The sequence below is a fragment of the Thamnophis sirtalis genome, unplaced genomic scaffold, assembly GCF_051295495.1.
Source record: "Thamnophis sirtalis isolate CommonGarterSnake01/CBP01778 unplaced genomic scaffold, rThaSir2_p1.2 scaffold_6, whole genome shotgun sequence".
NCBI classification, from domain to species: Eukaryota; Metazoa; Chordata; class Lepidosauria; order Squamata; family Natricidae; genus Thamnophis; species Thamnophis sirtalis.
In genome coordinates, this window is record NW_028261386.1 from 127,414,832 (window position 1) to 127,442,498 (window position 27,667).

The 27,667-nt window shown below is 40.1% G+C and overlaps 1 protein-coding gene across 1 annotated transcript in view; it reads left to right on the forward strand.

Moving 5' to 3' along the window:
* The window catches only part of LOC106545657 (protein eyes shut homolog), a 550,606-nt gene that overhangs the window by 281,538 nt on the left and 241,401 nt on the right, over positions 1–27,667 (forward strand). Inside the window, exon 17 of the mRNA XM_087719050.1 lies at positions 9,285–9,435. Within this exon, the coding sequence (XP_087575176.1) occupies positions 9,285–9,435 (151 nt within the window). The remainder of the gene's footprint in view (positions 1–9,284; positions 9,436–27,667) is intronic.

The following is a 27,667-nucleotide window of genomic DNA, read 5'->3' on the forward strand; positions in this document are numbered from 1 at the left end:
GCAGTAAAACCAGAAGAAGGGAACAAGTACTTGGGGATTTTAGAGGCCCCTGACTTAATGCATAATAAAATCAAGGAATTAACTTCAGCCAAGTATATTCGACGAATTCCCAAGATATAAAAGTCCAAATTGAGTGGAGGAAACATCATAAAAGCCATAAATACCTGGGCTATACCTGTGATTCGATACTCTGCAGGAATAATTGACTGGACCCAGTGGCAAATTATATAGGGAATTTTTCATAAGAGGAGCCAAATCAAATTCTGTAATGTATAAGGGAAAATGGGATTCAGACTCCCTTCCAGTATGAGGAAATATGTCATGTGGAATATTTGATCTCCTCTCAGAGATCAAAATGGCCCTAACTCCTTTTCACAAATTTAAAATACTTCACTGTGTACCCAGACTTGGGGGTTCGGAATGTGTCAAGGGCCCTATTACTTGGTTTTACTGTTAATTGGTTAATAATTAATAAGTACATTGCTATACTTATTTATTTTGTGGATGTTTTTATAGTTTTAATGTTTTTTTTTAAATAAAAATAATTTTAGAATTGTAAGCCACCCAGAATCGCTTGGCTGAGTTGGGAGGCTATGGAAATCAAATAAATAATATTTAATATGGTCTATAAATAATACTTAATTCATCTAAACTCCCTCGGGTTTTGCTTGTACAATGGCTAATCTTATTTACAACTTATAATGCACGTGAAGTTGAAATTCAGTTATATGCCAAAGTGAATTCTGGTCTTATTTGGTTTTATAGTTTCCATTCAGCCCAAAAATCATCTTTTGAGTTCTTAGTATTATGTGGGATGGTGGTACATGTACATGTATTTTATTTCCCTTAAGTAATTTTGAGAAAGATCACTAGAGTTGATAAGAACAGGCAATTAGTTTCTCTACAACATTAATTGAACAAGATGGCTGCAATTATATCTAATTGAATGTAATTTAATTAATAAGAATTTAATAATACTAATTAGTTGATCATAACCATTGTTTTACAGCTTTTCAGATATAACAGCCTGATGAGGCTATTATACAATATTTTGACACAAGTCACCCAATAGATGGCTAATCAGTAGCATCAAAAGGAAAATTGGAAATGACTCATTTCAACATCATCAGAAGCCTTCAATACAATGCACTCTTGTCCATTCCAAAACCTCATACACCTGATGTACCTGTGCAGTACAAAGCTTCATTCACATTATGCAAATTGAGGCTCCTCCTAGTTTACTGGAGACGGCTCAGTTCGCATAACTCTGGAATAGTGCTGCCCAAAGACGTTTCTGTGGTCATGTGGCCCTGAGATCATGATGCACTCTTCCTTTTCGCCAAAGGCCTGCCTATTTAGCTGCTCGCATTTGCATGTTTTCGAACTACTAAGTTGACAGGAGCCGAAGCAAGGACGGGAGCTCACCCCATCACATGATGCTCAGATTTTGAACCAGGGCTGTTGGCTTTCCAGCTGACAAGCCCAGCCTCTTAACCACTGAGCCATTGTACCACCCTCTCTCAAAAGTGGAAAGCTATTAATTAAAACCAGGCTCATGTTGCCATCATGAGTTATTCACATATTTTTTTTCCTATTAAAACTGAAGGTTGAGTTATTTGTATTTCTAAAGGCATGTAGGAAGAAATCCTATATTTCCGTGGCTTCATCCATTTTTAGTATATAGAAAGTTCCAACTTCAATAGAAAGCATTCTCCATGAAAAATAACCCTAAATGATCATGAAGTAGCACTTTCTATAAAAGTAAGAGTATTAAGCTAGATGAACCTGTGCCCTGGCTCAGTGGAAGGCCACTTTCATAACCATTACTAGTCTTCAGTAGCTCTGGAACAGTCGCACTTGTTGTATTAGCCCTTATTAGCACTTATACTAATGTGCTACTTCCCATAACTTTCACTTGCAAATCTAGTGACAGTTGCAATGGCAAAGGCCTAAACTCTTAACCTTCTATTTACAGGTTAGAGTGCAGTTCCATCCAAAAGAGTATCCCTTGACTCTGTTTCTTTGTCTTTTTTTCCCCCTATTTAAGTCGTTTAAATGGCTACTTGATGGAAATATGACACTGGGAAGTAAGAAAAAGAAATCAAAATCAACAAATCGAAGACTCTTAAACCAACACAAAGCAGCAAATATTATTAAAACTGAATAGTTTCAGTTCAGCTTTCTCGTTATCTAATGCATTACCATATTGTCTGGATATAATTTTAGCTTGCTTCCCCTCATCCAGCTCAGAAGTGGGTTCCTACCAGTTCGCACCTATTCGGTAGAACCGGTTCGTCAAATCTACCGAACCGGTTAGAAGAGGTTCCACCAGTGGACCCGGAAAGCAGGCCACACCTACAGAAGAGGTTCCAAACATTTTTGAAACCCACCACTGGCAAGGATCTTGTAACTTGACAGCTTTAAGACTTGCATGCTTCAATGCCAGAGTTTCTGAATAGCTACTTGGACCGACCTAAGTACTAATTCATAATTTCATATCCAGTCACATGGGCGGCAAGCCACTCCCATCCGGTCACATGGGTGGCAAGTCACTCCCACAAAGGAGTCCACACCCACAGAGTAGGCTCCAAATTTTTTTGAAACCCACCACTGATCCAGCTCAACATGAATTATAAGCAATGTTCAAAAGTGCTTTTAATTTCTTATATTGAGATAGTAAAGAACAGCAGAACCAGGTGTCGTCAGCATATTAATGGAACTCAATTCCAAAGCTACCATCTCTACCCATTAAGATATTCAAGGTGAAAGAATCTGTAATGTTTAGAAGAGTTTCCAAGTCTCCTCCTGGGGGGGCCTAGTACAACTCACCAACAACTCACTGCGGGACAACTCCCTGCAGTGTGATATAACTCAGTGCAATTGTATTGATATCTTCCACTGTTTCCTCAACATTAGTGGCAGATAGCAGTACATTTATCTTTTGTTATCTGTGTTGAATTGTCCCGTGGTGATTTGGCTGTGTCGAATCATCCTGCAGAGAGCACTGAGTTATCCCACATTGAACTGCCCCGTGGTGATTTGGCTGTGTTGAATCGTCCTGCAGAGAGCACTGAGTTATCCCACATTGAATTGTCCTGTGGTGTGTGCCGAGTTATTGAATTGTCGCAGTGCAAGTTGTCCCATGGCATGTTGGCCACAGGAAGTTATCTCACCATCAGTTGGCCATGGTGTATTGACCCATTATGCCTCCCGGTGACTTGTTCCGATGAATCTGAATGAATGCGTACAACCCTGTTTGAGATAAATAATGAAAATTGGACAAAGCAAATATCCAACTGTTTCAGCTTCCCTTCCTCAACATCTTGATAGTGGCAGTGTCATCCGATACAAACAAGTCATGGAAACATAATAGGGTCAGAGAAATAAGTCCTCTTCATTGTAACCGTTGTTATAGAGTGGAGTCACACATAATCCTTAAGAAGGATTCTATACTTCTGGTCCCTCATGGATATTTAGGGGGAAATCGAGTTAGTTTTTTTAAAAAAATATATTTAAATATACATATGTGCAGAGGCAAACACGTTATTGCAGAATGAAACAGCCTGACAGCTATATCTATTCTTTAATATGTGGACAAACATGCTATTTCTAATAATCATAGCAGAGAGATATTAAAAGAAGGCAATTGGGAAAATGATTGTTTTGATTATGAATCTAAAATACAGAAAAAGCCCCCAAGTTGATTGAGAACATAAGAACACTGTTGTACAAAAAAAAATCAAGCTGATTGTTGACTCTAGCCTAAAGTAGTGAAAATAATTGATCTGTGTATATGGAGCTCTTCACATTTTGCAGTACAATTCTCCACTCAAACAAGCATATTTGCAATCCGTTATATCTAGCAGAAAATTCGAATTCATATTTAAATTTTATTTAAAAGTGTGTGTGTGTGTGTGTGTGTGTGTGTGTGTGTGTGTGTGTGTGTGTAATATACTGGTAGAAACAGATTTATGAACATATATATATGAAAATAATATACGTCAGAAAGAAAGACTGATTCTTTCAATGCCAGGCATTTTACAAGATAACATGCATTATTTAAACTGAAAGAGAAATCTAATTTATGTGTTACTTCAACTAGGAAATGTGCAGTGACATAAAAACTCTTTTGAACCTTCTAAATATATAAAGTCAGGAAAAAGGCCATACTGGCGCTCTAGAAAGTATAGAAAGATATGTCCAAAGAATGTTCAATTACTCCAGTAATAAATTTTCATAGTGACTGATGAAATATTCATACCAGGGACAACAATGATTAATGTACTCCAATGGTGAAATATAACTGATGGACTATTATTGCTCCAATATTGTGGATGATGAATACCTTTTACAGATAGTAGATAGTATGGGGTTCTTTTAAAAAAAAAATCCTATTGACATTAGCATTTCAATTTAATTAAAATTATAGCCACTTACCGGTAGGTTCTTTAAAGATTGATGGGTATGATGATCATAGCTAATAATATTACAAATGACTTCAACTGCACCATGGGTTAAAAATAAATGCTATATTTGTCTACAAATATGATAGAGAGTGACCAGCGCATCCAGGAAACAGGACCACATTCTTTCAGAGTCCAAAAGGGTGAGAAATGTTGTTCTTGGTAAGAGTAACATTTAACAAGCATGGCAGAAAAGGCAATCTGATGTTTCATTATCTTTTAAATGATGTTGCCATAGAGTCTACAATATATTGTAAGTACTTGCTGACAAATGCCATTCAACAGGACATCACACACATGAGTTTGGAGATGCTTGCAAATGTTTTTGTTATGCTAAGTCACCCTTTCTCCCTATGGCGCATTAGCAAATCAGCTGACCTTTCTATCCATCCAATTTTGAATGGCCCCGGGCGCTGAATACAGCTCCATTTGGACAGATCTCATTATCCAGGTTATAATTAGAAGGCCAATGTTTAATTATTATATTTATGGGAAGCACAAAAGATGAAGCTACACAATTACTGTTAGGGCACAGTTATTAGCAGCTTAACCCACAGGAGCCCTTGAATTATTGTGCATGCATTTCAGGACACAACAAAGAGAAGGAGGACGTCATCACTGTTCCCACAAAAATTAAACACCCTGTGAATTGGGTGTAGAAGAAGCTTGACGGAATACTTACACCGCGTATGAACTACTGGGCAGTCATATCTGCTGCAAATGTTAAAGAATCGTTTCTGAAGGTTGTTATTTTGATTTATCCTCTCTTGGAAATGTTTAATCCAAGCTTATCAGAGGATAGGAAACTATGCAAGCACAAGGTGAAAAACTGCTCACTGGAATCCTGAATTGTTAACATCTTGTCCTACCAACAGAAAGCCCAAGGAAACAATTTCAGAATATTACATGCTTGTAGGCAAATGCATATATAACAGCTGTTGTGCTGAAAACATCTCAGACAAATTGCTGTATCTTTTATCAAGTTGCAGTGGCCTCAAGCCAATATTTGGCTGTAAATCCCAGTGTACATGACCTGCCTAGGCAGCTCTGCTTCATTTCTATCAGCAGAGTGCAAAAAAGAAAAAAGGGTCTGTTTCGCTCTCCTGTGCCCACTCTGTCTCACTCCACATCCTTGATGTATATTCTTGATTGATGTCCTCCAGCTTTTGCCTCCACCACCTCACATCTGTCTTCTTTTTGTGCACGCCCAGAGCAGGTGGCTTTACAGCTGCTTCTCCCTCCCTCGTTCTGTTCTAGATCTCCAATCCTGTCTCTGACGCTGCTGCCCCTTCTCCCAATCCTTGTTTATTCTGTTCTCCAGAACTAAAATGGTTCCTTGAAAGATCAGCACAGATGTGAGATTATGGAGAAGGAAGAAAACGAACTCAAGCACTATTTCTTAATGACAAAATGCACCTTTTGGACCAGGATTCTAATTGCTTCCAGAAGATAAGGAGCTAGATATTCCTGGTTCCACCTCTCCCTTTTTTGCAGCCTGATGGTTGATGGAAGAAGGAATGCTGCAGTGTATAATGAAGCTGGCCCCTCAGCAGAACTGGTGGAATAGCCTGCTTCACTTCCTTCTTTCCCTCTTTTCTTTCAAGAGATCTTCGATAAGTTGGTCCAGATGTTATCAGTGCACATTCAGTCACATAAGATCTCAGTATCTGGAGAAGATCTTAAGGAATCCCTCAAGTTTTTATTTATATCTACATATATGGATAGATTTCTATAATGCCCTACTTCAATTAACAAATGGATTGTTATATTTTTATTTTGTTCACCTCCCAGTGTTTCACTGGATCGATGGACCGCCATACAAGATAGGCGGTCAGTTATGCTCTTTTAAAATACTTTATACAAGTCAATAAGAGCCGAGGTGGCGCAGTGGTTAGGGTGCAGTACTGCAGGCCACTTCAGCTGACTGTTATCTGCAGTTCAGCGGTTCTAATCTCACCGGCTCAAGGTTGACTCAGCCTTCCATCCTTCCAAGGTGGGTGAAATGAGGACCCAGACTGTGGGGCAATATGCTGACTCTGTAAACCGCTTAGAGAGGGCTGAAAGCCCTATGAAGCGGTATAGAAGTCTAACTGCCATTGCTATTGCTATTGCTATTGCTACATCCATGCTTGTGTACCAGAGGTAAGTTCCTAATGTTTTCACTACCAGTTTGGGTGAGCTCCTGCACACGCTCCTGCACTTGTGCGCTGGGCAGTTGGGCAGAGCCTCCCACCACCGCTGCTACTGGTTCACCCGTTCTGCAGCAACCCACCTCTGTTGTGTAGCCTATCATATAATAATGTCCCATTCCTCTGCTAATAAGCACCATGCAGAATAGATGCTGGAATTGCAGAAGAAGGGAATAAACTGAGAGAAGGAGGAATATGGGTTAGTTTGGGAATGATTTGCAAATCAGACAGAGAGTGATGCTGATGTCAGAAAGAAAGAGAGAGAAGTCAGAGAGAAACAGGTGTACAGTATGTTTAAAGATGAATAATTGATGGTACCACTGACCTCTTCACTGCTTATTTTAGCCCTGTGCATGAATTAGTCTGTAATTCTAAACAGATTATTTCCAAGGAACATTCTTGTCAAAATAAAGCAGAGGCGGAATGGAAGATTTTATGGAATAAATTGGAAGCATGAAAAAGACAGCAGGGAATTAACTGAAACCACATCGAATGTGTTTGCATAATACCTTACACTTATATAAGGTATTAGCAATAGCAATAGCAGTTAGACTTATATACCGCTTCATAGGGCTTTCAGCTCTCTGTAAGCGGTTTACAGAGTCAGCATATCACCCCCCACAGTCTGGGTCCTCATTTCACCCACCTCGGAAGGATGGAAGGCTGAGTCAACCTTGAGCCGGTGAGATTAGAACCGCTGAACTGCAGATAACAGTCAGCTGAAGTGCCCTGCAGTACTGCACCCTAACCACTGTGCCACCTCGGCTCTTCATGATAAGGATGTAGCTTATCTTCCTCTTTTTGTTCCCTTTAGCTTAAGAAATAATGTATTCTCCGAGATCTGAATAGCTAAGCTTTCAAAATACTTTTAAAAGGTTACCAACTGTTCAGTGATAATCTCTATTGGTTGTTGACAAAACACGATCCAAAATATTTATTAAGTAAGAGTGGAACCAAATGGGGAAAAAAAATTCAGAATCAGATTGTGTGGTGAAAAAGGACGTTTAAGCTTTACATCTTAATTACAGCGAGTCGAACAAATCAGCAGAAGTCCATTGCTTTAGTCATTTTGCTTTGGCATATGGGATATTTCTGGATGATTTTTTTTTAAACGTGAAGTACTTTGAGCAAAAGGACGCTTCATCCATTTGCAGCCTTAAAAATAGCAATAACAATTCAGATGGCAAGTTTTCCATTGTAACAAAGTACTTTAAACTGTAAATTACTTTTTATCCTTTTGTAATATAAAATTACAACATTAATGGGAGATCAACTTCATATTTTAGAAAAGCTGCTCAAAACAAGAGAAAAGTGTGTGTGTGTGTGTGTGTGTTTGTGTGTGTGTGTGTTTTACAGTCATTTCCTCAGTAACCAAGAAAGAAACCACTCAACTCCATTTCGCAGAATTAAGAGTACTTAATGGTACTCCTGCCGATTACCTCCCATAGACCTATTAGATCTCACAGGTTAGGTCTCCTCTGGATTCCATCTGCCAGCCAATGTCGGCTGGCGACTCCCTGGGGGAGAGCCTTCTCTGTTGCAGCTCCAGCCCTTTGGAACGACCTCCCTGTGGAGATCCGGACCCTTACTCCCCTCCCGGCCTTCCACAAAGCCACCAAGTCCTGGCTGCTCCAGCAGGCCGGGGGGCTTGTGAAATATCCAACCCCACGGTAACTGTGGATGTTGCATATTTTAAGGTGTTGTCTTATTTATTTATCCCCTTCCCTTGTTTATTGTAAGCCGCCCGGAGTCCTTCGGGAGTGGGCGGCATACAAGATCAATAAACTAAACTAAACTAAACTTTTACTGGTTATGAGTAGATAGCAGCTAAGCAAAGCAAGATCTGAGGCAAAAGCGCGCGTCATCATAGATATCAATATGTGACCCAACTCCCTCCCCCTGGAAACCCCATCCCATGGTCCAATCCACACACCCCACCGGTGTCGTGTGGGTTCCATCTTCAAAAAGCATCATCAGGTTGGCATGCCGGACAGTTGGCCTTGGAGGCAAATCCTCTATCTGCAGCATGCTCAGTAGATGGTGAGAACAACTCCCTTTTTACAATCACTCCTGTACTGAAAACTTCCCCTCCCAAATACCATGCCTCCCCACCAGGGGTGGGTTTCTCGCCCTGGTTCCAACCGGTTCAGTTGGAAGGGGCCGGCGGCGTCCTTGTGCACGCACGCAGTGCACGCATGCGTACTAGCGCCTGTGCGATGTTCCAGCTGCTCCTGGAGGATCGCGCAGGCGCTGTATCTGTTCTGTGCATGCGTGGAAGCGCAGAACTCGTCAAAACAGGGTAAGAAACGTGGGCGGGCGGGTGGATCCTTTGGCGTTCCCGGAAGTTACTTACTTCCGGGTTCGTCGACCAACCGGTTTGCGGGGACCGCCGCGAACCGCCTGAAACCCACCCCTGCTCCCCGCACTCCCCGTTTCAATGGCAGCCGAAAGCAAGTAGTGAAGCAGAGGCTGACAATCACCTTTAAACTGCTATTAATTTAGAGCTGGTATATCAAAGAATATCCATCCTTTTATGGACACATCGAAATGAGTTGGTCAAGGAACTCTTTCAGATTGTTGAGCTCAGTTGTAAAACTTGTCTTTCTTTCTCCTCCTCCCCAATGTATGTAAGACAAGACCTGGAGATGTGTGAGGCTGTTGTGACCGTCCTGGGAATTACTGTGAAAAGGTCCAGAATCGGCAATCCTTGGTCATCTCTCATTTGGCAACCAACAGGACCAATATTTATAGGTGGCCTACCACATCACTATGCAACAAAGCAGGTAAGAGATTCTATCTTGTGCTGCACCTGGAATGCCTTACGTTTAGAAAGATGGTCACTCTTGTGGCAACAAGTTAAGGTCCATTTGTAGGATGGAGTTTGTTCCACAGACAGCGTGAATTTACTAATAGGAGTGGAAAGACACCCTTGATCTTATCTTAACTCCTGGTAACTACATTTACACAACTGTAATATAGAAGCAGTTTGGGATCTACCTTGATATAGTTTTCAAGTTTTCAACATCTAGTTTACAGTCCCGCTAATCTTGGTGGTCTTCCTTCTAAAATCAACACGCTCCTACTCTGCTTAGCTTCCAAGGCCACTGAAAGTAGATGAGGTTCTTGTTTCTTGTTCTTTTTACTTGTTGACCTATTCTCATTCTTTCTTTGAAATTGATTGACTTGCACATTCTTTTCACTGTTATGAGCTACCCTGAATCAGTGACGTAGTGTGTGGACCCCATACTAGAGTCTCAAAGAAGTGATACCATAGCTGCAATAAATCACCCTCATTGCATCCTCATTACAACCTTACATCAGCTGGCAGCTATTAAATCCTCATTACTGGACACTTAGATAATTCAGAATTAACAAAGTGCCCATGTGAAGCTCATAAGCCTGCATTAATTGCTAATGAGCTATGTTTAAGACAAATACCTGATCAGAGACTTGTCCCCTCTTTAAAAAAGCGATTCTATTATGCAATCATGAAGAAGAAAAAAACAAATCTCTATCCAGTTTTTTTAAAAATATACACATGGCAACTATGTTCTGATTACATCTCTATTTTTCAGAATGATACTATCGAAATATGTTTAAGCCCACCCACTCCCATCTCCAAATGAACACACTGGTCAGACCAACAGAAGAACAGGCATGCCTGAACAGAAAATCTTTAGCATATTCCATCTGCAGATTCAGTGTCTGAAATGCATAGAATATGTGCTCACCTGGTGTGCTAAACTACATAAGTAAAAAAATAAAAGCAAGCTGCTTTTAGTTTTTGAGATAGATTTAGGCAGGGGACAGCGACAGCAAGGGAGAGTCAGCAAGAGCGAATCCCTTCCTTTATTGGAGTAGAATATAGATTGTCCACTGACATTGCTACAGTCTTAAAAGAAATTAAATCATTCTATAATATAGAAGGAAACAATGGGGAAGAACAGGATGGTCAAGGGCACAGCAGGAATCTTCTTCTGAATTGAATTACTTTAAAAGCATTGTGTTTGTTTTACGTCCTGATTAACCTACCTGGAACAGTAATAAGGGCAATAAGCCGGCAGCTTCTCCACAAAACAGGCCTAGATTTTTAATTCTTGCAAAGACTTGTGAGCTTAATTTAATTTAATGTAACTGATGGGAATTTAATTCCTGGAGAACTTAGCTTCGGCGGTGTGAGTTTACATGATGCAGCTTTACTGGACTAAAGCATGTCAGAAATTCTATTCCAAGTCATAATACTGGTTGATCGTACAGAAAGAAATTTTTTTTCCACAAATATATACATTCAAACCAATGGCTCTAACAACAACCATTAAATGTGCTCCTCTTCTTTCTCCTACCTAAATAATCAATAGTTGCTTCCTTTTTTCCCCCCACAATTATATTTATTTTTTAAAACCCTTTTTAAAAAGGACCAAACATTTTAAAAGACTTAAGTTTCTTTTCACATGCTTTCTCCTCACATAACCTACTTCAGGGTCCCTAGGGAGTGGGCGGCATACAAATCCTATTAAAGTTTAAAGTTTAAAGTTTAAAGATTGATATAAAAGTGTGATTCAGAAACACTAGTTCATGATGGAGAGAGAGAGAGAGAGACAGACAGACAGACAGACAGACAGACAGACAGACATCATTCCTTAGATCTCAGTCATGAGGTTAGGGTGCCATGCAAGGATTGGATAGAAAAAATATGTGTTTAGTTTCCTAGCAACCATCCCCATCAATATTTTGTTTGCTGCTTTCACCATTCCTTGCACGCCTCCCAGAACTGACTGTTTATTTATTTAACACAAAACTTGTATTCTGTACGTGTAATATTAGGATCCCATATATGAATTAAAATGCCACAATCTCATAAACAATAAAACAATGCATAAAGAACAAATTGAAAGGGAGTCAGGCTCAATGCATACAACTGAAAATCAATACTAGTCAAATTTTATCACAATTTTTTTAAAAAAACATCTTCACACTGCCTCTGAATATTGTAAAGCATAGTTTATTTTCTACCAGTGCTCATGCTAATATTCATCTTTCAAACTATTGTGCTGTTATGGTGGATAAGAATTGTTTCATCGGATATAAAGCATGGGTTATTTTGGCAACTACTTTATGTAGTGGTTTATATCTTATTGCATGAGCTGAGTGAATGATATCGTGTTTCTTCTGCTTTATATAATCTGCACTTTGATGATTTTTCAGTTCTGGCCATAGTTGTGCATTGGTTTGAAAACTTTGCTCTTCAGCAGCCAAAATCGAGCCTTCGGTTTCTTTTTAAAATGTTCCAGTTGTAAGAAATTGCCAACTTTTATTTATATCCGCTTTACATTTTACCAGTTATTAACCAGTCACTAATATTTCCTTTATGCAATATTTCATTAAGCTGTTTAATTATAATTGCACAAAAGCTAGTCATGGACTTGATTATTTCCATGAGAAGTTCAGTTTTTAATCCTTTTCACTCAATTTTAACCATTTCTGCTCTTATTATTATTTATTTAGTAAATTAATTCTTCAAATTCTTTTATCCATCCATAAATAGAAGTTTCCCATAGATCTTTCTAAAACTTGTTTCGTTTTTTTTCTTTTTCTTTTTGGTTTCCCATTTATATAATTTCTATTGTCATTCATACTTTGGTAGAATCATTTCTGGTCTGATTAAAATAGCTGAATTGCTTCAATTGGATGATTTCTTTGTCATTGTGTCCAATTTTCCCAACTATTGCTGCTATTTGTTGCTTTATTATTTTCAAAACTTCTTCAATTTTTGGGGAGCTAAACCTTGTTAGGCTTCTCTTCACTCTCACATTATTCATTTTGCGCTCTTTCGTATTCTTTAAATTACTTGCAACTGATCTTACTTTCTTTATCTTGGCCCCCAGTCTGATCTTCCACTTTGGGATTAAGTATGACATTACTTTTGGTTTTCTAATTTTGCTACCAAGTTCTTTTGTAATCACCAGTGCTGTACTGTAGGTAAATCAACTGGAGTGTTCAATAGATGTTATTTTAATCCTTAAGAGCATCTTATTCATATCCTTTATTGTAAATGTCAGGTTTTTGGGGGGCACTATTTTCAATGCTGACAAGTCTTTGTCTTTCTGCTGGTAATTCTGCATATTATTATCTGAGTTTCATTTATTCTATTCATTTTCACAATTTTTCTGAATCTCTTCCAGACCTGCATCCCTGAATAGCTTATTTTTGGTAATGAATCTCCTTTGATCTGCTAATAATTGTGTGCTAGCATTTGAGTCTGAATGAATTCTTTCCCACAGTTCAAACATTTGCTTTAAGTTAGCCCTGCTTCATAATAGCAGTGAGATTTTCAAACGCAACATACTTTTGTCTTGTCTGTGGTTGTAATCCCTTTGATAAATTTACAAGACTAAGCCCTGGTTGCACAGCCATAGCTGCTAAGTCCCATTGTCCATTTGCCGAGAGATGCCCAGAACTCTAACATCTGATATAGTCCTTGTCGATCTGGTCAACGATTGAGCCATTGTAGGCTCCTTTTTTCGATTTCTCACCCTATTAAATGGGTTGATGGATACACTTAGTCTGGCTCCTCCATTAAGACCTGTCTGGCATGAATGGCTCTCCTGGAAGACTACACTATCTCCAGCAGAACTCTCAAACTTATCTAAGCATCCTCCTCCTCCATCACGAGGGGGTATTCATGGAAGAGATTATTATTACATAATATATCATGATATTATGATTGTTATGATTATTATACAATAATTAAAATTATTACACACCTATAATTACATTGCAATTATTATTATTATTATTATTATTATACAATTGTATCACAGCGGCCAGTTGTTTCGCCGGATTTGGCATTGGTTACTAGTCGGGCCCCACCCAGGGGCCTAGGACGTCGTAACGTATTTTCGTAATATGCGTGCAGATCCAAGCAGTGCGGCTTTTTGCATTTGACTGATGGTGATTTTGTCAATTTTTAACTGTTTTAAATGTAATTCCAGTGCTTTTGGAATAGCACGCAGTGTGCCAATTACCACTAGAATTACCACTGCTGGTTTGTGCCATAGTCATTGAATTTCGATTTTTAAGTCCTGATATTTTGTGATTTTTTCATGTTCCTTCTCAGCGACGCTGCTATCACCTGGTGTTGCGATGTCTATGATTGTGACCTTATTTTTCTCAACCAGTGTGATGTCTGATGTATTATGCGCCAGTATTTTGTCGGTTTGTATGCGAAAATCCCACAAGATCTTGACCATCTGATTTTCGGTGACTTTTTCAGGCTGATGTTCTCACCAGTTTGTTGCTGTTTTAATATTATAATTTTTGCACAAATTCCAATGGATCATTTGTGCTACTGAATTGTGACGCAACTGATAATCAGCCTGCACAATTTTTTTACAGCAGCTGAGTATGTGATCAACAGTTTCATCGGCTTCTTTGCAAAGTCTGCATTTGGCATCATCAGAGGATTTTTCGATTTTGGCCTTAATGGCATTTGTGCGGATAGCTTGTTCTTGCGCAGCAATAATAATAATAATAATAATAATAATAATAATAATAATAATAATAATAATAATAATAATAATAATTATTATTATTATTATTATTATTATTATTATTATTATTATTATTATCATCATCATCATCATCATCATCATCATCATCATCATCATTTATTACTGCTATGGTTGATAGAACACTCAGCCAGATATTTAGACTGGGTTCGGCATTTTTATCCTCCTATTGAGTGAAGGGGTCCTTGTTACTCTCTGAGCTTGCCTGTTTTCTTGAACAGATTTCCTATCACCCATCTCCTCCCACTTATGACTGCATGACTGTAACTCATTGTTTGTATCCTTACGACTTATATTGATGTTGTTTCCTAATTGCTTATTTGTACCCTATGACTATCATTAAGTGTTGTACCTTATGGTTCTTGATGAATGCATCTTGTCTTTTTATGTACACTGACAGCATATGCATCAAAGACAAATTCCTTGATGCGTCCAATCACACTTGGCCAATAATGAATTCTATTCTATTCTATTCTATTCTATTCCCCAAACTAGGTAACATCATCAGTGCTAGTAAGGAGTGCAATTTGCTGTCAGTTTATATGACTTATCACCATTGATGGGGTGGTCTTAGGGATTCTTTGGTTGGGCTGTTTACTAATGGCTCTTCGGCAGTTTCTTGATTGGAATATTGCTTACTTGATTGTTGATCTGAAGTTGGAGTTAATTTATGCTGATTTGAGTGCTGATTACTGGTGGAGAGGTACTGGAGTCCTTTTCCACTTTTGGGATTGTTGGTTATCTGTTTTGTGTAATCTATAAATGTTGTTAATGTCTACATGTTTATTGATGGCTGATTTGTCAGAGTGCCAGGCTTCTAGAAATTCCCTGATATTCTTGGATTTGGCCTGGTCTAAGATTTTCACATTTTCCCAATTGGAAACTATGGTTAAATCTGTCTATATGTTGTGAAATTAAAGAATTTTCATCATGCCTGCTAACTGCTAGTTGGCATTCCTGGATGCATTCTGCCAGTCTTCTGCATACTGAGTCTTTTCCAAGGACCTGGGGTAAGCAGATCATGTTTCTTTGATTATGTTTCATGTGCTTCTTTGCACAAGATGGGCCAGAATTGTTTTAAGGCATTTCAGAAGTTAGAAGAAGAATCAATGGGTTTAAATGAGAAGGAAGTAGATTTCAGTTGTACATCAGTGTATGAATTGTAAGTGATGACTATGAATTGTAAGTGATGACTATGGAAGGGATGCACAGAAATTTTGTAACCAATTGGCACACTTTTTATAATTTGTAATGGAAGATAATTGTAATGTTTTTTGTTCTGTCCGTTTGTGTTTGTTTAAAAAAAAATTAAAAAAATAAAAAACAATCCAGGTCCTCATTTTACCGACCTCGGAAGGATGGAAGGCTGAGTCAACCCTGAGCCGGTGAGAATCGAACTTCTGGCAGTTGGCAGAGCTAGCCTGCAATACTGCATTCTGACCACTGCGCCACCACAGTTCTTATAACAGTGTCTACATTTGCCTATTTCTGTAAACATTAATATATCCATTTGGGGGCAAACCAATGTCATTTTAATCTGGTTTTTTTTTTCTGGTCATACATTGTCTCTCTGCTGGAATGACATGCCAGCAGAAATCCTAATAAAGTCCTTTCTTAGTATTCACTGGAATATCTGCCATTCTCCCCCACTTTCTATAGAAAATTTCTATCACCACATCACAGTAGATTTCTTTTTTTCTCTGATGAAAGCATTATGGACTCAGTTTCATTATGAACTTTAATTACACTAAGGAGTTGTTGTTGTTTTTTTCTTATAGAAAGAAAGAATATTAAATGAAGACAGTTGACATCTTCAGTGTTGTAATAATAATAAACCCAGAAATATAAATTACTGCAGCAATTACAGAAGCACAAATAACACCATTAATGCAATCAACTGTTAGTGTATGTATTTGACAACAACCTTTAATCTTCCTTCAAGTGAACCTATTTTATATTCTCTGCAGCAAAATGCAACCTAATTAAGCAATTAATGATACTTTAGTTACCAGGCAGGTAATTGCACTGAAATTTCAGAATTCAGAAATAAGATGTTATTTATTTTAAGCTTTTTTTCCCCCACCGCATCTTGTGTTACAACTTAATTTGCACCTATACTTCAGCGTGTGTGTTTTAATGGCTGTAACACAGCCTTCAGATAGTCAAGTAAATGTGTTTTCAAATCGAAGTTGGTCTTAAAGCTTGGCAAGAATGCTTCTTCAAATTTAGCAACCATTTTAAGAGCCACTCTAGATATTATTTTGCTCCTAGGGAGGCAGGGAAATAATTGGTCTTCTGGATGTGTTTGTGAGGTGGAAATATTTGCAAACTGATTTCCCCATTTCTAGAGCAGATCGAATGATGATTTCCAAACTATCCACCTCATCTGGGGACTTCATCTGAACTAATTTTTTTGTTCAGAAATCCTGAACAGGGTCCAGGTACCTTAGAATTCCCGTTTCACTAATTTAGATGAACTCGTGCCAAAAATAATTAGCAATAATAAACTGCAGGTAGTTCTCGACCCACAACAGTTCATTTAATCACCATTCAAAGTTACAATGGCACTGAAAAAAGGGACTTACGGCTATTTTTCATGCTTGCAACTTTTGTAACATCTCCATGATAGCAATAGCACTTAGAGTTATAGGCCACTTTACAGTGTTTACAGCCTTCTCTATGTGGTTAACAGAGGCAACATATTGCCCCTGGTTCACCGACAAAAGCGCGCTGACAAAACCGTGGCGAGAAAACCGCGATGTCGAAATTGCGCCCACAAAGGCGCGCCGACAAAAGAGCGCCGACAGAAGCGCGCCATCAACAAACAACGCAAAAACAACGTAGTTTTAGTTTTAGTTTAGTTTTAGTTTTATTATTATTTATAGGCCGCCCTTTTCCCTGAGGGGACTCAGGGCGGCTTACAAAATATAGGGAGGGGGGTACAAAACAGTAAACATAAAACAGTACATGAGTAAAAATAGTACACAACATTCATTCATCATTCGGGTGGGGACAGATTACGATCTTTATCCCCAGGCCTGACGGGATAGCCAGGACTTGAGGGCTGTGCGGAAGGTCTGGACGGTGGTGAGGGTACGAATCTCCACGGGGAGATCGTTCCAAAGGGTCGGAGCTACTACTGAAAAGGCTCTCCTCCGTGTGGTTGCCAGTCGACACTGACTGGCAGATGGAACTCGGAGGAGGCCTAATCTATGCGATCTAATAGGTCGCAGGGAGGTAATTGGCAGGAGGCGGTCTCTCAAGAACCCTAACCCTTGCCCTAACCCTTACCTTAACCCTAATCGTGCTTCTGTCGGTGCTCTTTTGTCGGCGCGCCTTTGTGGGTGCGCTGTTGACGTCACGGTTTTATCACCGCAGTTTTGTCAGCGCACTGTTGTCGGGCGCGCATTTGTTGGGTCACGATTGCCCCCAACAATCTGGGTCCTCATCCCCGTGATCATGTAAACAAAATTAATACTTGCAAAATTCAATTGACTCATACTTATAACCATCGCCGTGTCCCAAGATCAACCTTGCAACCTTCTTCCAAGCAAAGTCAATGGGAAACCAGGTTCACTTAACAACTGTGTTACTAACTTGTCCGCTGCAGTAATTCACTAAACTGTGGCAAGAAAGGTCGTGAAATGAAACAAAACTCACTAAACAACAGAAATGTTGGGGTCAATTGTGGTCGTAAGTCGAGGACTGTTTGTATAATAGTTTTTTTTTTAATATATATTTTTAACACAAGAGAACGGTAAACCTCATGTAGAAACAAATGTATGTTGGATTATACCTGAATTGCTTAATTCAGTGTTTTTCAACCTTGGCAACTTGAAGATGTCCGGACTTCAACTCCCAGAATTCCCCAGCCAGCATTCGCTGGCTGGGGAATTCTGGGAGTTGAAGTCCGGACATCTTCAAGTTGCTAAGGTTGAGAAACACTGGCTTAATTAAATGAAACTCTATTATTTCTGAGTTAAAGGGCTTTGCCCATTCATTTCTGTCCAGCTTCGTTTTTTTTAATCCCTATGCACGTTACTGCTTAATAAGATTTGAGGGGAGAAAGGTATAAGCTATGAAATAATATTCATTTGACTTTCTACTTTTTAAAAAGCTGCCTGAAGTGCTGTGAAGAACTGATGCCTGCCAAAAAAAAAAAAAAATCCAACTAATAATTTTTCATCCTAATAACTCTTAATGTAGCATTCCCAGGGCCTGGCAGACTTTGATAGAAATAAATGTCTTTGAAAGTTCCCCGCACTTTTGCAACTGATATGCAAATTGCCGTGAGCTTAGCTACAATCCTAACTAGAATTAAGTCAAAGTTTCTTTTTTTGGCGGAAAGCATTTCTGAATTATATTAATTCACTTCCTTAAAAAAAGAAACATTTCATTGTACTTTCTCCGAATATCGTTCTTTCCTTCTTTTCTCCTTTTCTTCTTTCTCTGTAAAAGCTACCGTTTCTCTCCCGCACAAATAAACTCTGTCCAGAGAATGAAACCAAACTTAGAATATTACAGCAATAGCAATAGCAGTTAGACTTATATACCGCTTCATAGGGCTTTCAGCCCTCTCTAAGCGGTTTACAGAGTCAGCATATCGGCCCCACAGTCTGGGTCCTCATTTCACCCACCTCGGAAGGATGGAAGGCTGAGTCAACCTTGAGCCGGTGAGATTAGAACCGCTGAACTGCAGATAACAGTCAGCTGAAGTGGCCTGCAGTACTGCACCCTAACCACTGCGCCATCTCAGCTCTACAGGGAGGAGGAAGAGGAGGTTGTGGCCCACCAGCAGCCAGTGTCGAGGAGAGCTGGCAGCAGATTCGCACAGTGAGGATGTTGGGGAGGAACACGGAGTTTGGGGAAGGCTCTGACGAGTACTCTGTGTTGGAGGTACTCATCAGAGGCCAGGACCATCTGACAGTTATCAGCTGTAGAGTCAGACATCAGTGAGGCAGCTGAACAGCTGGAGCCTGTTCCCAGTGTGGGCATGCACAGAGTTGCCAGACGAAGGGAACAGCTAAGGAACAAGGGTCAACTTGTCATCCTTACCTTTCACAGAGGCACTGAGTTTTATAAATAGGAGCTTGATAGTGTAGAATAATCATATCCAAGGACCAGTGGTGGGTTTCAAAAAATTTTGGAACCTCTTCTGTAGGTGTGGCCTGCTTTCCGGGTCCACTGGTGGAACCTCTTCTAACCGGTTCGGTAGATTTGATGAACCGGTTCTACCGAATAGGCCACAGGTGGATGGTGAATGGCCCCTCCCATAGGGAATAAAAGAGGATCGAAAGAGGAGGGGCGTTTGCAGGAGACAATTAGTTCCTTCCTGCATTCTTGCCAAGTATTGCAGCATCTGAAAGATATCAGCCTGGCCACTCTCCAAGCCTGATAAAGGTCGGTAATTGTGGACTATCTTGAAAGGCTGTGGGCCGGGACTTTGCTGGAGAGGAATTCACTGTAAATTAAATAAAAGGGGTTTATTGGGATGTGGACTCCGCTTCGGGCTTCTGGGGAAACCTAGGACAGAAAGGAGGAGGAGGAGGAGGAGGAGGAGGAGGAGGAGGAGGAGGAGGAGGAGGAGGAGGAGGAGGAGGAGGAGGAGAGTGATGCTATTGTTGCCCCATATCCTTTTAAGGGGAAAAAAAACACTCTTTGTCCTAAACTCAGCCACCTATGAAGAAATTACTAAATAACATTTTTTCCCCACTGAGCGATGTGCAGGCATCTCCCTCCCAATGTGGAGTAATCACCCATCAAAAGAGTGGAGAATTTCAAGACAGCCCTTTGCCATTTATTTTCTCTCTTTCTATTTCTGTAGTACTCCTACCGCACCTGCACGCACAAAATCAATACCGAAGTGATCACAATATGATGAAGCTTCAAGCATGTAAACTTTTAGGCATTTTGCTGAAGCCGTGGACAGGTTTTGACTTAAGGCCCAGGAGCAGGTGCAAGTTGATTGATTTCTCAGTCAAGTCTATCTCAAGTTCCTTCTCGCCCAGAAATATTCTGAAGTCGCCATTTATCTATCAACGCAGTAGATAGGCCATAGCATGGAAGGACCCTATATCATTATGAAGCTTTCTGCTCCAGTGGCTAATGGGGAATGTCTAAGACTCTGGTGAGTGAGATCTAACTAGTTTGTTTGTTCTTTTTCTTCAGCCAATGTAATTTAGCTGAAGGTGGATGCATCAAGATATTCACCTATGCATTAATGCTTTTCCAAATCATATGATAAGACCACACTAGGTAGAATACTAGACCTAATTCAGGTTGTTTGGGCAACAGGCATCAGTCCTCTGTATAGTGAAGTTAACGGCAACTGATACGGTCTTCCAGAAAGCCTTCAAAATGTTTGTGTGTGTGTGTGTGTTGGGGGGGGGGGTTTCAAACAGAAGTGGGTTCCTACCAGTTCGCACCTATTCGGTAGAACCGGTTCGTCAAATCTACCGAACCGGTTAGAAGAGGTCCCACCAGTGGACCCGGAAAGCAGGCCACACCTACAGAAGAGGTTCCAAAATTTTTTGAAACCCACCACTGCCACACACACACACACACACACACACACACACACACACACACACACACACAGACTGAGAGAGAGAGAGAGAAAGAAAGAAAGAAAGAAAGAAAGAAAGAAAGAAAGAAAGAAAGAAAGAAAGAAAGAAAGAGTGAGAGAGAGAGAGATGAAAGAAAAAAAGAAAAAAGGGACAAAGAGACGAAAGGAAGGAAGAGAGAGAGAGAGAGAGGGAGGGAGAGAGAACACATGGCCGGCAAGCCACTCCCACCAGGTCACATGGCCGGCAAGCCACTCCCACAAAGGAGGCCACAACCACAGAGTAGGTTCCAAAAATTTTTGAAATCCACCACTGGTTTCAAACCAAATTGACTTATTTTATTAGAGAAAACATATTAACTCTATTTATTACTGACCGGAAACTTCTTAAAGGACTTTTTTGCATAAAATGGGGGGGGGACTTATGATTTATGGTTTTTATGATTAAGCAAGATGGTTTAAGGAAAGAAGAGAATAATGCTGTAACTTTAGACAAAGAGAAAAACTATGATTGTATTTATAACTGTTGTAAAGAAAAGCAGAAGTTGCTTCTTTATATCTCTCTTCTTTCTTTTTCCCTTTTCTTTACTTTTTTCCCCTTTCTTGCACTTTTAGCTTTCTCTTTGATTTCCTTTTCATGCCTTACTATATATTCATGTGCATTTTTAAAAATTATTTAACACTTTTCATAACATTATTTTAAAAAACATGAGGTCCCCCCCCCCCGAAAATCTGGGCAATTTTTTTGGAAATAAGGAGCCTGTATGGTGATAGCATTGTAGGTAATATCTTCATTCTTAGTGATCTTGTTTTATTTACGTATATTGTTTTAATTGGTTTTGTAGAACATTTTAATTGTTGATTTTATTGCCACCCAGAATCCCTTCATGTGAGTTGTGTGTGTGGTTTGTATAAATCTGACAAATAAATTCAAATAGTTCTTGACTTACAACCACAATTGAACTACCAAAATTTTCCTTTCTAAGCAAGACAGTTGTTAAATGACTGGCGCCCCATTTTACAACCTTTTTGCCACAGTTCTTAAGCAAATCACTGCAGCTGTTAAGACAGTGTTTCTCAACCTCGGTGACTTTCAGTCCTTTGGATTTCAACTCCCAGAATCCCCCAGCCAGCATAGCTTGCATAGCTGGCTGGGGGAATTCTGGGAGTTGAAGTCCACAGGACTGAAAGTCGCCAAGGTTGAGAAACACTGTGTTAAGCGAATCATGCAGTTTTTTAGTGAATCTGGTTTCTCCCATTGACTTTGCTGGTTGGAAGCCAGCTAAGAAGATATTGTGATCACACGACTCTGGAATAGTGCAACTGTCATAAATGCATGCCAGTTGCCAAGCGCTTGAATTTTGATCATGTGACCATGGGAATGCTGCAACAGTCTTAAGTATGAAAACTGGTCATAAATCATTTTTTTTTAGTGCCGTTGTAACTGTGAAGAATCTAAATGAATGGCTGTAAGTTGAAGACTGGGTCTGCCTGCAATCAAACTACACTTGGGGAGGGATCTACACTTGAGGATGAAGTTTGAATTCCTCCCCCTCCCTCCGACCCGCACATACTTTTTCCAGCTGTTTCAGAGAGGATTTCAACTCTGCTCTTGCCTGTCATCATGAAAAGAAAAAAAAATGTAAAAGGAAAAAGGCAAGAGCTCTGAGGTCAAGCTGAGCTAGTTGCTGCCAGAGTCACTGTGTGGATGACTCTGCTTAACTATTTAAAAAAGCCTCTAAAAAACCACCCTCTACAGGAAGAAATAAACTTAACGTTAAGAGCCTGCCTAGAATAGTCATTTTAAAGCAAGTGTAGGCATTTCTCATTTCTCGGGCAAAATCATTTGACCATCTCCCCCGCCATTCCAAAATATTTTATAGCGGAGGTACCTAGAATAAAATCTTATTTTTTTTTTCATTTCATTATTACATTTACCTCTCTTTTAAAGAAGCTTACCAAGAGATAGTCCTCCACTTATGACCAAAATTGAGCCCAAACTTTCTGCTGCTAAGTAAAACATTTGCCATGTAAGCTTTTCCCTATTTTACAAGAGAGCCAAGGTGGCGCAGTGGTTAAATGCAGCACTGCAGGCTACTGCTAGATCAGCAGTTCAGCGGTTCAAATCTCACCGGCTCAGGGTTGACTCAGCCTTCCATCCTTCCGAGGTGGGTAAAATGAGGACCCGGATTGTTGTTGGGGGCAATATGCTGACTCTGTAAACCGCTTAGAGAGGGCTGAAAGCCCTATGAAGCGGTATATAAGTCTACTGCTATTGCTATTGCTACAACCTTTCTTGCCACAGTTGTTAAGTGAAACATTGCAGTTGATAAGCTAGTAACTCAGTTATTAAGTGAATCTGGCTTCCCTATTTACTTTGCGGGTCAGAAGGTCGCAAAAGGTGATTACACGACCTTGGGGCACAGCAATGGTCATAAATATGGAACAGTTGCCCAACATCTGAATTTTGATCACATGTTCATGGGGATGCTGCAAAGATCGTAACTTTGAAAAACAGTCATACATTTTTCAGTGCTCTTGTAACTTTGAATGGTGACTAAATTGAGAACTACTTGTATCAGTGACTCTGCCGAGCTTCTTCAGCTCCAGGCCAAACCTTTGGTCCTCTCGTGAGCTCAGAGTGTTTTAGATTTAAAGATACTTTGCTGGTGTTTGGTTATTCAAAGTTTTATCATCCATCAGCAAAACAAGAACTAGAGGAAACCGCAGGAAAAAAAAATCACCTGAATAAGCTTGTAAATACAGCTATTGTCAGCGTTCCAAATATCATGCAGAATTAAATGAGAGTCCAAGGCAGAGTTATCCTTAAAGTTTCAATTTAATAAGACAGACATGTTGGCATCGTGCTGTGGAATCCCAATTCTGGTTATTACATCGGATTCCCACCCAGTTGAAAGTTCATGATCTTGTCCCCTCACCCACAAATCCATCACATGGTCCAATCTTCTTCTTCCACGCTGGCATCTCCACCCAGCTGGTTCCGGCCAGGTGCAGAGGTGCGGAGACAAAAGATGACCTTGGGCTTCTAGAAAAGAATGACAACAACACATTCCACAATTCTACTCCTTTCTATTCCTCCCTCCCAACTACTACACTAATGAAACAGCATAATGAAAATAAGAGAGAGTGTGGCAGGCCCAAAGATCCTAAAAGGGATATAACTGCAGGCCTGGAAGAGCCGAGGTGGCGCAGTGGGTAGATTGCAGTACTGCAGGCCACTTCAGCTGACTGCTAGTTCAGCAGTTCAGTGGTTCAAATCTCACCGGCTCAGGGTTGACTCAGCCTTCCATCCTTCCGAGGTGGGTAAAATGAGGACCCAGATTGTGGGGGTGATATGCTGACTCTGTAAACCGCTTAGAGAGGGCTGAAAGCCCTATGAAGCAGTATATAAGTCTAACTGCTATTGCTATTGCTATATTTACATATCTGAAAAGAAAAAAAAATCTATATAAATGTCATCTGCGCATCATGGTCATAAGGAATTTAAAAAAAAACAAAAAAAAAAACCTCTGAGTTTCTTTTTAGCAGATGCTCTTTGTATAAGGTTTGAATTGAATTTGTGGCCATGTATTATATAGAATTGTTTGGACTGAACTTCCAAAGAATATAACCCTGTTTGGTCATTATCGAATTTCTCTAGATAAAAAAAAAAAAATCCCACAGCTTTGCACAACTTATATTTTAGATTTGTGTTTCATTACTGAGTCAGAAAGAGATTGATCTCCCTTTTCTCACAACTATGTCAATAGAATGTTATAAATATGTTTTATAACAACATATTTGTTTCTGCATTTGGGGGTTTGGTTTAATGGTGACACCTGTGTTGCAAACGACATGAAACCTAACAGAAGCTGGAGGGAATTGAACATATTGCTGCTTTTTCCCCCCTTTTTCTTCTTCTCCTTCATAAAAAAGCCATAAAGTTACCAAATAATGTAACAGATAACTGATAGCTAATGGGCACTATTAAAGAATAAGTGATGGTTCACAAGGGGAAAATGAACAAATCCAATTAACTCCGGTGACTTGCAAAACTGATGAGCCATTGCACTTTTTTTTTTTTTGAGAAAGAAAATGAATTTTGACATTGCAAATGATCTTCGTAAGGATCATGATAAAATATGTGTACCCCGTTGGATGGGAATAAAGATTACCTTCATTCCCTTTTGTTCTAAACCAGCTGATGGAATAAATAGGAAGCTCTGACTGTTTTCTTTTTTTTTTTTTCATGAGACAACAATAACAATAGCAGTTAGACTTATATACCGCTTCATAGGGCTTTCAGCCCTCTCTAAGCGGTTTACAGAGTCAGCATATTGCCCCCAACAACAATCCGGGTCCTCATTTTACCCACCTCGGAAGGATGGAAGGCTGAGTCAACCCTGAGCCGGTGAGATTTGAACAGCCGAACTGCAGAACTGCAGTCAGCTGAAGTAGCCTGCAGTGCTGCATTTAACCACTGCGCCACCTCGGCTCAACAATCTCAGGGATCTCAAACAATACTGAAGATTTAGCATCTTCCAAACAGGATCCTGGCCAGAATCAATGAAAATATTTAAAATAAAAGCCACCTTTTGAACTTCCGAGGTGGCGCAGTGGTTAAATGCAGCACTGCAGGCTACTTCAGCTGACTGTTATCTGCAGTTCAGCGGTTCTAATCTCACCGGCTCAGGGTTGACTCAGGCTTCCATCCTTCCGAGGTGGGTAAAATGAGGAGCTGGATTGTTGTTGGGGCCGAAATGCTGACTCTGTAAACTGCTTAGAGAGGGGTGAAAGCCCTATGAAGTGGTATATAAGTCTAACTGCTATAACTGCTATTCAAATGGAGTTACTGGCTACGAGCGAGAGAGGTTTTTTTTTCAGAACAAACCATGCCTGTCACAGGTTTCTTGTTAATGGGAGCAGCAGCAGGGCGTTCTCTGCAGCAATTATATTTAACTTATTTAGAGACATCTAGCGCGTGCTCTTGGAAACAATTCTAACAGCTTTAAATAAGGAGAAAGTCAAGCTGCTTGCGGCTTTCAAACCTGGAAGGCGGAATGCCTTGCGGACCAGAAATCATTCTGATTGAGGGGGTCCATGTGTAATTGTTCCAGGACAAAACCTTTTTTGCAGTATTTTACTTAACAAGATTTTAATTGCTTCATACTTTTACAAATGCATAGACTGTGGGGTGCTGGGTGAGATAGCAGAGACCAATTGATTTTGGGGATGGGGTGTTAAATAGAGGATTTCTTCTTCTTAAATGAAAATACCATTTTTGTCTAGAGATTCTGTTTTTATATATGTAGGGCAGTGGTGAGTTGCCAATTTTTTTTTTACAACCAGTTCAGGGGGGTGCGATGCTTCTGTACATGCGCAGAAGCGTCCGGGCAGGTGGGAGCAGGGATGTGCAGTCAGGGGAGGCAGGAGAGGCAGAGCCTCACCACTGTCATCATGAAAAGAAGAAAAAAAATGTAAAAGGAAAAAGGCAAGAGCTGCTGAGGTCAGGCTGAGCTAGTTGCTCCCAGAGTCACCATGGACGACTCTGCTTAACTGTTTAAAAAAGCCTCTAAAAAAGCGCCCTCTACAGGAGGAGGCAGGAGAACGACGTGCCTCATCTAGTCTGACTTTAGGCATTTTATGATCACTCGAGTTAAGCAAGGGTTAAAAGCCTAAAAATTCCTGACATAGGTGAGGAGGCACGTCGTTCTCCTGCCTGCCTATCTACCTGGCAACTATCCAACGACTGATAAGGTCTGTGTTTGCAAATTCACCCTATTTGAATTTGGGACTTTGCTGGATGTTAACGGTAGGAATTCACATTAGCCAAATAAAAAGGGTATTTTCGGGACAAGGAGTTTGTTTCATGATTTGGTGAAACCCAGGTCAGAACACTTCTCATTTACTGTAAACAGTAGCATGCGAAGCTGCCCAATGTTTGGTGTGCTACCTAGAAAGCAATGGCTAAGAGTTGGCTGCCCAGCTGTACCGCTTATCATAGACCCCAAATCCTAAAGCCAATGTGCTGATTTGGGGTATGTTTTAATACATTGCTAACTTGCCTTGTACCCATGGAGCTGTGTCTCTTGCACATACATAATCTGGAAGATCAGCATTTGGATGGAAAGGAAGACATTGCTGACTAAAATAGAGAACAGACGAGGAGATAGGTTGCATTTTAGGATATCAGTTTACTACAGAAATACAAATTAACTCCCCACGTCAACAAATGGCTTTGCATTTCCACTTGACGCCTCCAGTGAAATAATTCTTTCTAGTGAGTAATTGTTGGAATGCACCAGTGGTGGGTTTTGGCTCCCGTTGCAATGGGTATACTGCAGTGGGAGCCAGGCGTGCACCACGGACACACCCACTGTGCACGCATACGCACCCACCGCCTGCGATGCTCCTGCTGCTCGGCGCCGCATCGCACAGGTGCCGTACGCTGCGTGTGAGTGCGCAAATGGCCCATTTCCTTCAAATACAGGTAAGGAACGAGGGCAGGCAGGTGGGCCCTCTAAAGCACCATTCCAGTACGGTGGCTGCTGCTTCCGGCAGGCACCGGTACGCGTGTACCGGGGCGTACCGCCTGCAATCCACTGGACTGCACTTACTATTATAGGTATTTTTTTCTAACATTGAAACGAAACTTGTCTTCTATAACTTTAACATTTTTGAATAGGTTAAGGTGTTTTTTTTCCCCTGCTCATACATACTGACCTGCCCATTATATCCTTCCTTTTCAGGGTAACCACTATTATGCTCAGCACAAAAAAGGAATAAGGCATAAAGACATTATATTTTAAAAGTTGTAGCTTTATCTAGTTTATATCATACTCTTCACTTTTATCACACTATTCCTTTCCGTGCTTGCAAGCCCTC